The 15355-nt window shown below is 39.5% G+C and overlaps 2 protein-coding genes across 6 annotated transcripts in view; one reads left to right on the forward strand and one right to left on the reverse strand.

Moving 5' to 3' along the window:
- Positions 1-6071, forward strand: part of LOC120539257 (equilibrative nucleoside transporter 2-like) — a 50408-nt gene extending 44337 nt beyond the window's left edge. For all 5 annotated transcript variants that reach the window (XM_039769162.1, XM_039769164.1, XM_039769160.1 and 2 more), the window contains exons 12-13: positions 2252-2451; positions 3760-6071. In XM_039769162.1, the coding sequence (XP_039625096.1) occupies positions 2252-2451; positions 3760-3871 (312 nt within the window). In that variant the 3' untranslated portion in view covers positions 3872-6071. The remainder of the gene's footprint in view (positions 1-2251; positions 2452-3759) is intronic.
- Positions 6072-13618: 7547 nt separating this feature from the next.
- LOC120539258 (serine/threonine-protein phosphatase PP1-beta catalytic subunit) overlaps positions 13619-15355 on the reverse strand; it is a 49542-nt gene continuing 47805 nt past the window's right edge. Inside the window, exon 8 of the mRNA XM_039769165.1 lies at positions 13619-14629. Coding sequence (XP_039625099.1) covers positions 14525-14629 — 105 coding nt within the window. The 3' untranslated portion in view covers positions 13619-14524. The remainder of the gene's footprint in view (positions 14630-15355) is intronic.

Below are 15355 nucleotides of genomic sequence, written 5' to 3' on the forward strand. Positions count from 1 at the left end.
ATGGTGATTAAAAAGGAATGTCTTTTAAAATATGTGTAGCTGCAGCCTTGGTTATGTTGAGAATTTATTGTGTTTTCTTTAGATAGTCTTGCCCATAATTAAAACTCTTCCTTAACCCTTGTGCTGGGGAGGATGAGTTTAGATAATTTGGAACTGAATTTCTGTTACTTATTTTTAAAAATGATTTCATGTAATGTTTGAGTAGTTGTTACAGAAGCAAGGAATGAACTACCTTGAAAACAGACATGTATACTGTACAAATGATGGATACATTTACAAATTAATACAGGCACATTGAGAAATTAATGTGACATTGTGCACATTTGAAAAATAAGATGTTATGAGCATATTATGCTTGTCAATTAGGCAGGAATTGTCAGACTGGAAAAATGTAATACAACTTTTTTCCCTATTTTGGCTGTAAATAGACTTGATATTATTACCTGTATAGAATTTACATGATCTTAAAAAGTGTGTTAGGTGCCTTGCATCCATAAGAGGGTGCTAATCGTAATAGTAATTATTGTAAAAATAATAAAGTACAGTAATGTTGAATATGCCTATCAGCCGCATGCTAAATAAAAGACTACTCTTGGGTGTCTCAGGATAATGCACACACTTGGGGTTGGGCCTAGCGCACCGGGACTGTGTCTTGCAGATTGTCACTCACAGACGCAACATTATCTGCTTGACCAGCCATGAGTGTTAAGGGTTTCCTGTTTAGTGTTCCTGCTTCCACAGATGTGCAAGTATGGTCAGGAATTTCTCAGCTGGCTGTGAAGTAGTCTCTTGCGTCACTGAAACCATCGCCCTTTGACGGCGCTCTTTTCTTTTTGTAGGCCTGCTTATACAGCTCGGGTTGTGCTGTCAATTCCTCATTTTTCCACTGTTTTTCCTATGTACTTCCTGAGTAATTTCACTGTCAAATGACTTGAACAGTAGAAGTGCATTTTTAGGTTGCTGGTGGTATTGAAATGTTCATGTACCAGTCATGGCAGTGCTACCTGAGATCAGCCCCAGACTCAGCATGGCAAGTACAGCGGTTTACATCACTACTGCAGTTGGCTCTCAGTTGAGACTGTCTTTGTAGTTAGGAACATCTTTTAACTGCAAATCAAAACTTCAGGCAAATTCATAGCTGCAAATTTATATTTTATTTAGGGGTTGTTAGGACAACTAGAAACCATGTTGTACACACTTTTGCAAATTAACTGAAACAGACTCTGAAAATAAAAATCAGTTTTGCTCAGTTATGAGTAATTACTTGCATCAATACATGATATGACATTCTCAACTCTTAATGCGGTTTGGCATGGAATCCACCAATTTTGAACAGTGTTGGAGGGTTGTGGGGTCTCTGTACCAAACTTCAGTTAGGGACTGAATCATCTTCTCCATGGTTGTGCAGTCCCATTTCCATAAATTCGTTGCTTACAGATAAACCACAAATTTTCACTTGGCTTCAGATCAGAAGAGTTTCCAGGCCACTCCAGTCTGTTCCTTTGATTCTCATTGAAAAATGTCTTCACTTGTTTCGATGTGTAACACGGGGCCACATCTGAAATAACATTTCAGTTCTGGAGCAACTTTTTTGTGGAGAAGTTCATTGTCATTGTATTGTGGTGAGCGCATCATGCCCTGGAATCGGTGCAAGCAACAAATGCCAGAGTACCTGAAGCAACCCCAAAACATCTTCTTTTGAGGGGGTCTCATGTAAACCATGGTCTGTTTCTAAGCAATGACTCCATGGAATGGACTGCACAACAATGGAGGTGATGATTCAGGCCTTGATTCAAGTTTGGTACAGAGACCCCAAAATCATCCAAGACTGTTCAAAATTGATAAATTCCAAGCCAAGAGTCGAGGAGGTCATGTCCTATGTACTAATGTGAGTACCTGAATATTACTCATAATAAGAACATGATTTGTGTTGTTTACAGAGTTTGTTTCAATTAATTTGCACAAGGGTGTAATTTTTACCATAAAAGTTTCATTTAATCTGACCAAAAACAGATCAAGGTAGTATGGCACCTTTTCTTCTCAAAGGACAATTGCCACCTGTCTTTTTGCCGCCTTGTGACTTCATTAATCTTGTGTGAATGCATTATCTAGCCATGCCTTACTGAAGATTTACCGTTTTCCCTCACATATTTAGTTTGGTAGCTCTACTTTCGGCACTCTTTATAACTCTTTATAACGCATTTAAAGCAGGATTTTGGAATTAATTATCACCATGTTTGTCTCTCCTCAGCCTTCGAAGAACAGTTGTTTTTTCCCACTACTTGTTTGTGCGCGCATCGTCTTCATACCTCTGTTAATGCTGTGCAATGTCCAGGAGCGTGCCTATCTCCCAGTGATTTTCCATCATGATGCCGTCTTTGTTATCCTCATGGTGCTCTTCTCTTTCACCAGTGGATATTGTGCCTGCCTCTCCATGTCTTACGCACCTCAGTGAGTACTACTGCTAGGCTTATGCTTGGAGGACACAAGCTGTTTAAATTAAAAAGATGAGAGTTTTTGGAACACATTTTATGTCTTGTCTGTTTCAAATTAAAGTAATATGGCAGTATTTTTAATGATAATTCTGTGACATTACAGAAGGGGAGCTAAAATAGGTTAGGTTTTAACAAATAGGACAGATAAAGCTTCCTGCTATATAAAAGTGCAATATTTCTTCTCTTTCTTTATATATAAAACAAAAAGGTCAAAACGCTCTTGGTTTTGGGTGGTCCGACCCTCTCCTGGTAACAGTGGGCACAAGGCAGGAAGCAGCCCATCAAGAAGCTGTCCATCACAGGCCCCATTCACACTCCCACACTCCAAAGCACCAGTTCACTTTTGTGTTGGAGAATGTGTGAGGAACACTGGGGTACCCAGAACAAAGCCCAAGCAAACGTGGCAGATTAAGTGACTTGCTCAGGGTCACACATTGGCACAGAGGAAGGAATTAAACTGACAGTTTTGTTATTTAGCATCTGACACCTTAGAGGCTACACCTTGCTGTCTTACTACCCAGTTAATATTAGGCTAGAACTTGAGCCCCCAGTGTACTGGATATCTGCTTCCTTCAAATCTTTAAACCTTAACCCCTCTCATGTGAATTTAAATGGCATCCATCCAATCTCTTTATCTAGTTCACGACTACAGTGCCTGCCCTAGGAGGGGAATCTGTGCTGGCTAGTATGCCAGTCTACAACAATGCAAGTGTTTGGAGGAGACGTTTGTAGAGTCCCCACACTAACAACCATGCCATCATACCACTTATCTAACAGCATGCCTTTCACATTTCACTGCCTTTGGCTTCCTTATGCTCAGTAAACTGTATATTGGGGTCAGAAAAAAACCTAGAAATCCAGCTAATGTATCTGAGCTGTGATAGTAAGAAGGTCATGGCTTTGTACCCCGGGTCCTCCCTGCGTGGAGAGCACCTTGAGTTTTCAGAAGAGCACTATCTTAATGGAAAGAATTATTATTACTGCCATATTATTTAGGTCTTGATTTAAGCACCTTTTTGCTTTCAATTTCTAACTCCATATTTGTACTTTGATTTGACTGTATAGTTTCACTTGTTCTGAAAATGTATGATTGCTTTGATGCCTTTGTTTGCATTGTGTGTTATGCACAGATTTACAATAGTGACCTAGAAACCAAGATTACTGTGGCAAAGTGCTCAAATAACTTTAATGTGTTTTATTATGTATGTTCTTTACTGAAAATGTCTTCAATTTTTCTTTTCTTTTTTCTCTTCAATCTCCACAGAATGGTTGAACCACAAGATGTCGAGACGACTGGGGCCTTGATGACCTTCTTTTTGGCATTAGGATTGTCTCTGGGGGCTGCACTCTCATTTCTTCTACGAATGATTGTCTAGAAGTGGAAATATGCAAATCCACTTTTTATATATAAGTTTATTTATTTATTTTATATTTTTCTGTATGCTGCCTAGCAGATGAATCAGAAGATTTTAAAAATCTGTAAAAATCTTCAAGTGAAACATTGAAATTTTAGAATTATGAACAGTAATTTGTTTGAATTTAGTTTTTAAATAGTAAATTGTTTTTGTATGTGCTAGCTTTAGATTTAATTTAATTTAATTTTAGTTTTAACCTACACAAGTTTTTCTCATTTCTTCTGAACCATCTGAGGATGTATACATAATATCAAGTGTTTAGTTTCTCTTTTTCACTTTTGGGGTTGAAAGATCTAGTCATGTAACACAGTATCATTTTGGTTGTTGTAATGGTTATAGATGGGCAAATGTTTCAAATTAAGCATATAGTGTGCTGTACATCATGTCAGAGAGAACTCGACACTGAATGAAGAAATATTTGAACAAGCGCTGCACTGTGGCGTTACTGTGCTGCGGTTTGAACTGTCAGGCCTCTCTCTGCTCAGGGGGGCATCGAAGCTGCAGAGCAGCTGGTCAGCAGCGCCACCTTAGGGTTCAGCTTTTTCTTTTTAGTCCTGTATTTCTCATGTTTGTTAGTCTATTTTTATATATTTTTATTTTAACAGATGGGATCAAACTAAACATAAGGGATTTTAAAGTTTATTTTTGTATTACTTGGTATTGCAAAGCACGTATTGCTCTTTTTATTTATTTTTTTAAATGCATAATTTTTGTTTTACATTCAAATGTTACACTGAAAATCAAAGGGAATCGGGCAGATGGCTTGTAAGGTTAGAATATCCGTCATGGGAGAATTCATGACAGACTTCATGATTTTATGTTTTTTGTACTTATTGGAAATCTATAAAACAGAACAATTGTTTTTCATTTTTGTTAGCAGCTCCTAAAACATCACCACTAATACGTGTTTACCATCCAGACACTCCATTAATGTAAACTCCCATTGTAGACTTACCTAAATTACAATACACACCCTGTTTAATAAAAAGAGAAGCCACACTGAAGTAAAACGGCACGTGAGGATGAAGAGCTGCTGGGTGCTCTCTCTGTCCTTTAGTGTCCCAGCTGGTCTTCATTAGTTGGGAGGCATCTTCTGTGCCTAAACATGGCATAAAAAGGGTATTGGCAGCAAGTACCCAGAGTGCCCTGCTATAGGACAGCACAAGATAGCCAGCCAGTCCCTCCCCCCACATATGCAATACATTAAAGTAGGAATTCTGATTGGAGGGACGAGTTACAGCAAACAATCTGAAAATCCTCTTGATTAATTTTATCTAGCTATCTATCTATCTATCTATCTACAGGTATATACATATATATGTGTATATGTATATTTATAGATAACGCGAGTTCATTCTTTAAAGGAAATACTGTATCAAGTTTGTAAATAATTAATGTAGGAGAGAACAATGTAAATAGTGTGCATTGAGGGTTTTCATTTTTTTTTTTTTTTTTTATGTATCCGTAGCTAAAAAATAATTCTAAAGTTTAGATTGACAGCAATCGTCTCTGCCTAACACATACATATATATATATATATATATATATATATATATGTGACGGGAATTATTTGCTTTCTTGGTTTCTTTTCACTTATGCCACACTTGTGTACCCTACCGAGGCACATGAGGCTGTCCAGCTATTACGCATCACAATGTGCACAAAAGTTCTAGTTACAGACAGCCCCAAACTCCGTAATCTCTGGGTGAAGCCATTCTTCCTTTCTTTTTTTTTTTTTTTTAAATGGCTTCTAGAGGTCATTCTAGCTTCTGCATTCCCTCTAGCTGGCCTCACCCTGAAGATGTAATCCTGTGGCACAACACAGTTTAACAGTTAACAATGTAGTGGGGCACCTGAATGGCAGTCATGCAATAAAAGTGCAACCTGACACCCTTCTAAGCCTTATAGCTGCTGTAGGATGAGTGACTCGTCGAAGTGCCATTATAAAGCACACCGGTGTTAGGATTGTTCCGCTGGACGTGACCCACTCAGTGCTGCACGTGGTCTGACGTCTCGTGAATATACTGTACATCTGAACGCCGAGCTCAGCCTTGTGGTCATTTATCTTGCTTGAGTTGATCGGTCGGAGATTGGTGTTTTTTTTAAATTTCATTTGTCACGTGTTTGCAATCAATAAAACAGGACTTGCTGTTGTAAAGTATCTGCTGTGTCTCTTTATTTCTCATGAGCTCCTGTTTTCCTGTGTTTCTCATTTAAGTGGATATTCTGTACAGTGGGAAGTTTCAGCCAACATGCCATTTCTTTCGTGTAAGTGTCGTGTACCTTTTGTGTGCTGTCTGTATGTTGACTGCTCACTGGACGTTGTCTAAATCGGGCACATGACAGGATCAGTGTTGGACGGTTACTAACATATTGATGGCAGCTTTCAGAACTCAGTACAGGTACCAAAATGGTTCAGAAATAAATAATGGCTACCTCCAAAAGCCAGCTGCGTCGTACTCCAGCCTCCCTGGTTCATCGTGTTGAAGTCTGTATTTTTGTTTTGTGAACTGTACAAAATGGACATTTTTCTACAACTGCAATGGTGAGTTTCATGGGCTTCAATGAGGGGTTGCAGGCATTATTGAAAGGAAAGGTGATGTTTACTTCCGGTACTGAAAATCCCAAATTGCTAACCCCACACCATTTAAAAAATCTGTTTTTCAGTATCGATGACTTGCATCCCTAGTCACGAGGTGTTGATGGGCTCTAAATGTTTCTACTCGATTTCCTAGCAGAGCCATTCCACTTGTGATAAATAACCCTGACATTGTGCTGTGCGGAATGACCAAACACAAGAATGAGAAGTCCACGTGTGGCAGCAGGCATCCAGCTCGTTCACAGAAAATTGCACTATTAGTCCAAAAAAGTGGAATATTAAAGGACTAGATGGCAGTAGACAGGTTTTTTATTCAGTTACACAAATCACTAGATCCTGTGAGCTTCTTAATAAAATCCACACCAAATTCTTATTTAAATAAAAATCCATCATTGTTTTTTGGAAATGTAATTCATACGTTACAATCACAGAGGAGAAAGACAAAGGACTGACAGGGCACAAGAAACATCTAGACTGAGCCGAAGGGATGGTCACTGATTTGCCCAAATTGGGTCAAACATGGCAGATGTTCATATAAAATATAATAATGTAAAGTTTGGCCCAAAACCAGACTTCCTTTCACAGAAAGCTGCAGAAATTCCCAAGACTGCTTAGCCAGATGAGACATCGGTAATCCTAAACAGCTTGGGACATGGAGAGTGGACAGGAGACAGCCAGCTGTGCACAAGGACCATAAATGTTAATGGGAACGACGGCCTGCTATCTAAGGGCCCGTGCTGCAGCAGGTCATAGCCAGGCACTGCTTGATGTGATGACTTACCAAATGGCCCGGAGCCCATGATGTTAGGGAGAAATGTGGGCAGGAGACTCAGGATGTTGTTTTCCTTACTATGATGGAATGGGAAGTGATTATGATTAGCACATAAAAGTAAGCATTCTGTTGGCGTCATCATGTAACATTAATGACCCAGTTTAACTATAGTGCGTATTGGCTGGAAGTCCCATCAGTTCCAGCTTTTGTCTTTCCGTATTATTTTAGTTTGCTTTCTTAATTATGCAATTCACTAATCTGAAGTCGCTCCCACTGTGCCAATGCACATTCAGAACAGAAAACCTGTAAATGGTGTAAGAGCAGCAAGACTTGACTTTACGTGACTTGTAGTCATTGGGGGCGTCAGACTTGCTCATCATGTTGCTGGACCACATCAGTTTACATGACTGAAAATATCTGGGCTTGTCTAATTTGCTAGCTGCGTGCTGAGCTTCCAGCTCAGTTGCCCTTTTTGTGTCATCGATAGTTTTGCTGCCCTCCTCTGTTTGTGAGGTCCAAAACGCCCATGTTCTTTATTCTTGGCCTCCTTTTTTTTGTGGTGCAAGATGAGAAAAAAGAAAAGGCGAGTCGCCAAAGTGGATCACTTCACACTGGCTTAGTGTGTCCAAAAGGAGGAGAAGAGGCACATCTTGGATGTCTGATTTTAATCAAAGAGCGAGTGGCATCTGTAATTGGAGATGCCTTTTTATGTTGGCATTATACCAGAGCAGTAGTAATGCTTGTCAGCTTCACCTTGGCATCACAGATGACTTGTGTTGGTAGACTGTCACTCCTCAATCGAACATTTGAAGAGTTGGGATAAGAACATGCCATTCCACCATCATACAAAGCTCATCAGTCTTATCCACTTAATTCTTCGAACATAACCAAGTCGGGTTTTGAAAGGCCCTAAAGTCCTACTGTCTGTCACACTACTACTGGTAGCTTATTCCACATATCTATGGCTCTCTGTGTAAAGAAAAACATTCTAATGTTTGTGCAAAATTTACCCTTAACGAGTAAAACATGACTGCCCTCTGGTGAACTCGTTCAGTAAAGCTGCTGTTCTTGCCATGTGCTGCTCAATCTTATCCTTAATGAATCCTTCCATTCATTTAGCTTTGATGCAAGTTAAACTTACCGGCCTCTAATTGCTTAGATTTGCCTGGTCACCCTTTTTATATAACAGGATATTTCCCATTTTCCAGTCCTTTGGAATTGCTCCAGTGTGCAGTGACTTTCTAATACGTATTTATATATATATATATATATATATATGTACTTGCTATCCTCCTTAAGAACTCAATGGTAAAGGGTAAATATCTGGTCTTGGTGAATTGTTTGAGTGCGGCCTATTTAATATAAGCAGCACTTCTCCCTCTACAATTTCTAAATCACTCAAATCCTCCGTAGTAGTCCCTGATATTGCTGGGAGGTTATCCACTTCTTCACATGAGACAAGCAATTTAGAGCATCTGCTATTTCACGGTCTGCATTTTGTATTTCCACTTTACTATCCCCGATGAACTTCACCTCCTCCTTGACTGTTCTTTTTCTACTAAAATACTGAAAGAATCTCTTTGGGTCATCTTTTTGCCTTGGCTGCAGCATTCCTCTCCCTAGCTGCCTTTTAGCCTCCCCGATATCCTTTTTGATGGTTGCCCTCATGTGCAATTCACATTGGAATTATTAGTCTGATATGCTGTAGCGGTCTGTTGTTTCTTTTGCAGCCTGTTTTATGGCTACCAAAAGCAGCTTCATTCTGGCTGGGTGCCCCTAACTGCAATAAGAATGCAGTCAAGTGACCTGATTATATTAGGAAACCAGACACACTTGCTGATGGCCTTTTTAAGTTGGCAGAAACCTGTTCTGTTTTTGTATGTGCAAACTGAATGTAGCACCTCGCCGGGCGGTTAATGACTTCCAACAAAACAGGCATGGCAGAAATCCTGTTGACCATTTTCCTGAGAAAGGACAACAGATAGCTGATATAAACGTCTGAGAAAAGAAGTCGTCCTGTGCCTTGAGTACATGTAGGTCCAGAGGACTGGTGCCATAGTATGAGTGAGCAGGGGGCCTTGCACTGGACAGTCACCACACCAACCTTCCTACTGGTCGCTGGGACTTTGGACAAAACAGGTTTAATTGATGCATGGAGTGACATCGTCTACATCCACGCCAGTTCTCATTTAGTTATAAGCAGACCTCCTGTCCACCCAATCTGGATATTCAGCTTGGCTGCCTCTTCCAGGTCATCTACTTGGTGGCAGAATTGCCAGCTGAGTGTTTTAATCTGTCTAAATTTGAGACAGATTAGAACACCCTCTGCTCCAGAAGAAAATATGATTTAACATGATGATTACTGCCGTTTCAAATTTTTTTGCCCCCATTCAATTGGTGACGTAAGCTTGTATCCATCAGTCTTTGCAGCTACTTCATCTGGAGGTGTGAGCAGCAGACAAAGAACAATCCCAAACTTAGGTTTAATATCTTGAGAGTTTAAGGGTCTCACTATGAGCCACATAATTCAGTCAAACTCCATAACATGAGATAGCATCTGGACTCGCAGGTTATGAGCAGGGGCTGTACTGGCACTGGTGTGAAAGACACAGAGCTTATGTGGGACTGACCTTCAAAAGCACCATCTAGGTCTGCCTCATGACTTTGCTCTTTACTAATTTGGAAGTGCCAACCAGAGGCAGGGACACTTTACAGTGCCTTACAGTTGCAGTTTGTTCAGCTGTATAAGAGGGTCACCTCGGTGCACATTCAGGCACTACCCACTGATGATTCTATGGTCCTTCTGGGTGACTTCAACAGTGATGTGAAGATGGAAGTACCCAGAGAGCAGGGATTGGAAAGAAATGCCAGCCTAACATGTACCCAAGTAGTGAATGGCTAATGGAGTTCTATGTAGGTCAAGAACCACCCATCACGAATACCACAGTCAAACCCAAGTCACAAACCTGGAATGTTCAGGTTATAAAGATTCTGTCCCACCTAAAGGAGCAATAAAGAGGCAGCTCCTAACCTGCCCTGATACACCCCACCCTGGACTACAGCAGTTGCTCCTATGTGTACCTGACACTAGTGTGCTTTGAGCCAAAGGTCAATGATGGAGAGTCATGTCCTCTGCCTTTAGATCATATGTTCTTGACCCTCAGATTGAGAGGCTAGGCACCTTGTGAGAAGACATTCAGACAGGCAGAACCAGGAAGAGGGAAACAGAAGTGTGGGGTTGTTGGCAAGGACTAGCAGGTCAAGGCTTCTGTTGAAACCCTCACCTCCCATAGAGCTTCTTCTGCTTTCAATGGTGGCCTGTTCCTGGACATGGTGGAGCTGAACACTCTGGAATCCTCTGAACAACCCCAGGGGTTACAAACTGCTCCATGGACTGTCAGCTGAAGTGTTGTGCCAGGGTTCAATTGCTTCATCACCATTACCAACTGTAGTAGTTCTACCCATTAGGGGCAGTGTGAGGACAGGGCATTACAAGGGGACTCCAACAGACACTCTTGTAGGGTACTTTCTCCACCAAGGTAGTCTAGCCCTTTGTGCCAGTGTACTGCACGTAGGTTTACATGACTGATACTACACACATCAGTTGGGGCCATAGAGGGTGATTTAAATTTAAACTCACTATCGGCTCACAGATAATATCTTGTATCTAAACATCTGCGTGTGTGAGTGTGAGTCTGTCCGGCCCGGCAGTGAGAGGTGGAGTTCGGGTAAAGGCTCCACCTCCAAGGATACACAAGCGAGGCCAGCACAGCGGCAAAACAAAACCTCTGAAGAAAGACCGTCTCTTAGCCGCTAATGCACAAACGATACAAGCATGTTGGCAAAACGAAACCTCCTAGGAGAGAGATGCCCAATTACCTGACATCTCTACATTTCAATTTTTTTTCTGACGATTTCAATAGTTTAAGACCCCGTACGTTTTACAGCACAGGCTTACACAGCTATCTTATATATAAAAGTCTACATGTGGAAGGGAAGGAGTCTGTCTGGCCCGGAAGTGCGACGCTACAGCATGAAGCTCAATGAAAGCCTGTCACCAAAGTGAAATCGGCGAGAACAGAGAAATTCGCTTAGCCACTAATACACAAGCGAGGCGAGCATGTCAGCAAAATGAACCTCGCTTAACCTCTAATGCACAACTGACGCAACTGATTGATTGAAATGCCAGAATCCATGATTTCTAGGAGCCTTGGCTTTTTACAGTATGGGCTTACACAGTTCAAGTATAAAGAAAAATGAACTTCATTGCCTGAGAGTTATACTGGATTAATAGCTAGTAAGCATGCTAGTAATAGCATGTGTGATACACCCGTATCAGTCAAGACACTACATTTGTTCAAGTTGCTGGCTTCCTACTGCTTGGAGTGCATTCACACCATATCTTGCATTCTGTCTCAGCTTCTGTATTCATGTAGAGTACGAGTGAATGCATTACGCATGTGTGTGCACTAAAGTGAATGTTGACGTGGAAAAATTCATCTGCATTAAATCAACATGGCTGCTGCCGATAAATGAACACACAGCACAATACATTCTGGAAGCATTACCGCCGCCAGGATTTAATTCAGGGGGGTGCATAAAGAGATTTTTTCTTTCTACGCTCCCCCAACAAAAACTTTTTTGTATATGTATGTGCCCATTAAATCCCTGCCAATACAGTCGCTATCTCTGAACAGTACAGAGCAGTCAGTTTTTGCATAGATAGATTAACCACTTAAGGCATGACCTAATTTTTAATTTTCTGACAAAAAATCGACTTTTTTTTGTTATCATATGATCACTGGAATATAGTTAAAAATGTAATTGATGTATTCAGTGGCATAGGTAGTGCTTTTTTCCTTAAGTTTTTAATGTAATTTTGTAAGCACTTACATACAGCTAGACCTCTTTTACGCCGGTTAATAGTTCCGATTTCTGGGAGAACAGTACACTTTAGAGAAAAATATTTCAAATAAAATGTGTAGACATTGATAAGTTCTACAACTTTTATGATAAATATTTTCTCTAAAGCACTGTTCTCCATAATCGGAACTATACACCGCGTAAAAGAGATCTAGCTGTACACTATAAGAGGCTACGAAGTTTTATCCGGCTGTTTCCGAGGCACTCAAGATTGGCATGACACTTCCTGCAACAACCTGCAGTATTGAAAGATCTTTTAGCACATTACGGCGCGTCAAAACTTGGAACCGATCTACAATGAGTGACGATAGATTAAGTGGATTATGTATGCTTAGTGTACACAAAAAAAGAATAAATAATTGTCCAAAATTTATCGACAAAGTTGTAGACAAGTTTGGACAACAAAAAAGAAGGCTTGAGATGCTCTTTTAGAAACAAAGTGAATGATTGTTTATGTATAGTTGTAAAATGTAAACGTCTAATTGTAATTTAAAAATTTAAAATAAAAACTATTTTTCGCGTTTTTTCTTATTATTGAAAGATTTATTTTTTTTCTCCATTTCCTTTTTTTTCAAAAGCTAGGGGGGTGCACGTGCACCTACTTGCACCCCCCTGCCGGCGCCCATGTCTGGAAGAAGCACGCTTTTCCACAACACCACCTGCACTACCTCAGGTCCACATCCTCCATCCAGGGTAATTGTTTGAATAGTTCCATGTGACTCTAGGATCAGCACACTTTATGCATGCGAGTGTTCAATGGTGTATTGTTTTTAGTGTCACTATTGTCTCATATACATATTGTCATCTCCTGGAAATGCCTCCATTACATAATTAATCTGCACTGTCTCTGAAAGTTATTCTGGGTCACAGCACATACTGCACACTCAGTAATAAAGCTAATACCACGTTAGGAGATGTCTAGTTGTTGAGTATATCAGACCTGCCAACCAGTTGCTGATCTTGTTATGTAAAATGTCAATCGAAATGAAGGCTAGAGGGGGACATCAGTTTGTAACGTCCAAAACAGCCACATTCCTTATTTCTCAACACAGCATTATAGAAATTGTACCTCCGTAGAGTCTGACTTTATAACTAAAGACAAAACCAGGCTTGTCCGATTTTATCTGAGAGAGTAACTCAGTATGTCACATTAAGTAACTGCCCTGCACAGGCATGTGCCACAGACTTGTTACAATTACTGAAATGAAGGCTAGAGAGAGAAACACAAATAAATATCGCTGGAAAAGTTGCATATCATGACACGTCTTCAAGTGAATACCTGTGGTCTCAGGTCATGAAGCACCCCTACTTTTGTATCACCAACCACAAATATTTTACCCAATGACACCACCTGCATGAGCATTGCTCCTTTTTGAGGGTTCTGGGGCTGTTTATGGAATCTGCTTGAATAAAGTTTTTGAAACATCTAAATACTTTATTATACTGTAATGAGTGAACATATGTAATAAATTAACACCACCCTTTCCACTGATAACAGCAATATTTTCCCAGAAGAAAAATAGTAGGCAAAAACAAATAGTCCACCCATTCCTACAATGAATAAGCTTAAAAAAAGCAAAAAAAGAGTTCATATAAAGGTGGTCAGGAAGAATACTGCTATGATATCAGACATAAGCTGCTCAAGGATGTTCATGGTGTTACTCACTTTGAAGATTCAGAAACCTGTCATGTCACATCCAGGCTTCATATTGAGATAAAAGATGGTGAATTTACACACAAAGCTGTAAGTAGGGTCCAAACATACAGCTAACTTAAAAAAATAACTCTAATCGAAGTAAGTCCATTGGGAGCAAATCCCAATTCAAACCAACTTGTACTTTAGAATGGAAACCTAAAGATATTTAAATCATGCAATACCATTTCATTGGAAATATTTTAAAAAGTACCTAACTTTGTGGTGCTTATTGTTTTCTTCCCTTTTAACATTTGTCAGTACAAAATCTATAATATATGTTCCAAAAGGCAAAAGCCAAAGAACAAAAAGGGAAAAATAAATTATAATGCTGCTGTGTAAGAAAAAAAGTGAAGAAAAATATAAAATGAACACTTCAAATATGGCCACATCTTAATGAACACCGCACATGGGGAACTCTAATCTAATCACAAACGAAACGGAGAGGCACACCTAGGTGAATGTACATTATTTGTTTCATTAACAGCCAGATTGCTTGGTGAAAGTGCAGTTAAGCAGCAAAGTAACTACACAGTTCAAAAATGCAAATTGCTTCTATTGAATTGCTCTTTTCATTGTCATCACCATTGCGTAGACTCCTACAATCTCTTTCTTACATTTGCTCCTTCACCGTTTCTTGGGAGGAGGTGCTGTCCGAGGTGGTGTGACAGGCCGTCCAGAGTTCATACCACCATACTGGTATTTTGCTTTCTTTTCAGAAGGCTTCAGGATCTGAAAAAGTGAAGACAGATTTTACTTCAGAACACAAAACACACAAGGTAAATTGTTAAAATATTTTTTTGAAAAATGCAACACTTGTTAGTATTACTGTAGCTTCACTTATGAAGAAAAAGTTATTTCAACTTTTATTTCTATACTCTTTGGTTACCCACAATATCCTACAGGAAAATATTCAATTTATGATACACATTATATATGCAGATATAGGAGACCGTTACCCCAGGACCAACATTGGAGGAGGGAAAAATAAAGGGCCGTTAAATACGCTGAAGTCAGTCAATTAAAGTGGAGCAATATATTAAAAATGAAAAAATATATCTTAAACATTAACAAATTATTCCTCTGGTGTGCCAAGTCAGCTTCCAAAACACAATTTGTTGAGAATGTGCTTAATATCAGGTAACTAACTCCTAACTAGGGGTGTCACAATACTAGAGTTTTAGTATTCGATACAAATACCAGTGAATTTTACAATACTTAATATTATCTATTCAATAATATAAAAAAAAAAAAGAATAAAAATCTCATTCAATGGCTTTTATTAAAATCCTTCCATTATTTAAGTGAACAATATTGTGCTTGTATTAAAATCTAAAATATATAAATACTGATGTATTCAAGTAGTTGCCCAACAATCATTTAAGTAAAATATTATTAGTATTCACAAACACCAACATGCAATTCAGGGCTTGAATTTTATTGTGCGATTCTGTAGAC

Source organism: Polypterus senegalus, chromosome 11 (genome assembly GCF_016835505.1).
Source record: "Polypterus senegalus isolate Bchr_013 chromosome 11, ASM1683550v1, whole genome shotgun sequence".
Lineage (NCBI taxonomy): Eukaryota > Metazoa > Chordata > Cladistia > Polypteriformes > Polypteridae > Polypterus > Polypterus senegalus.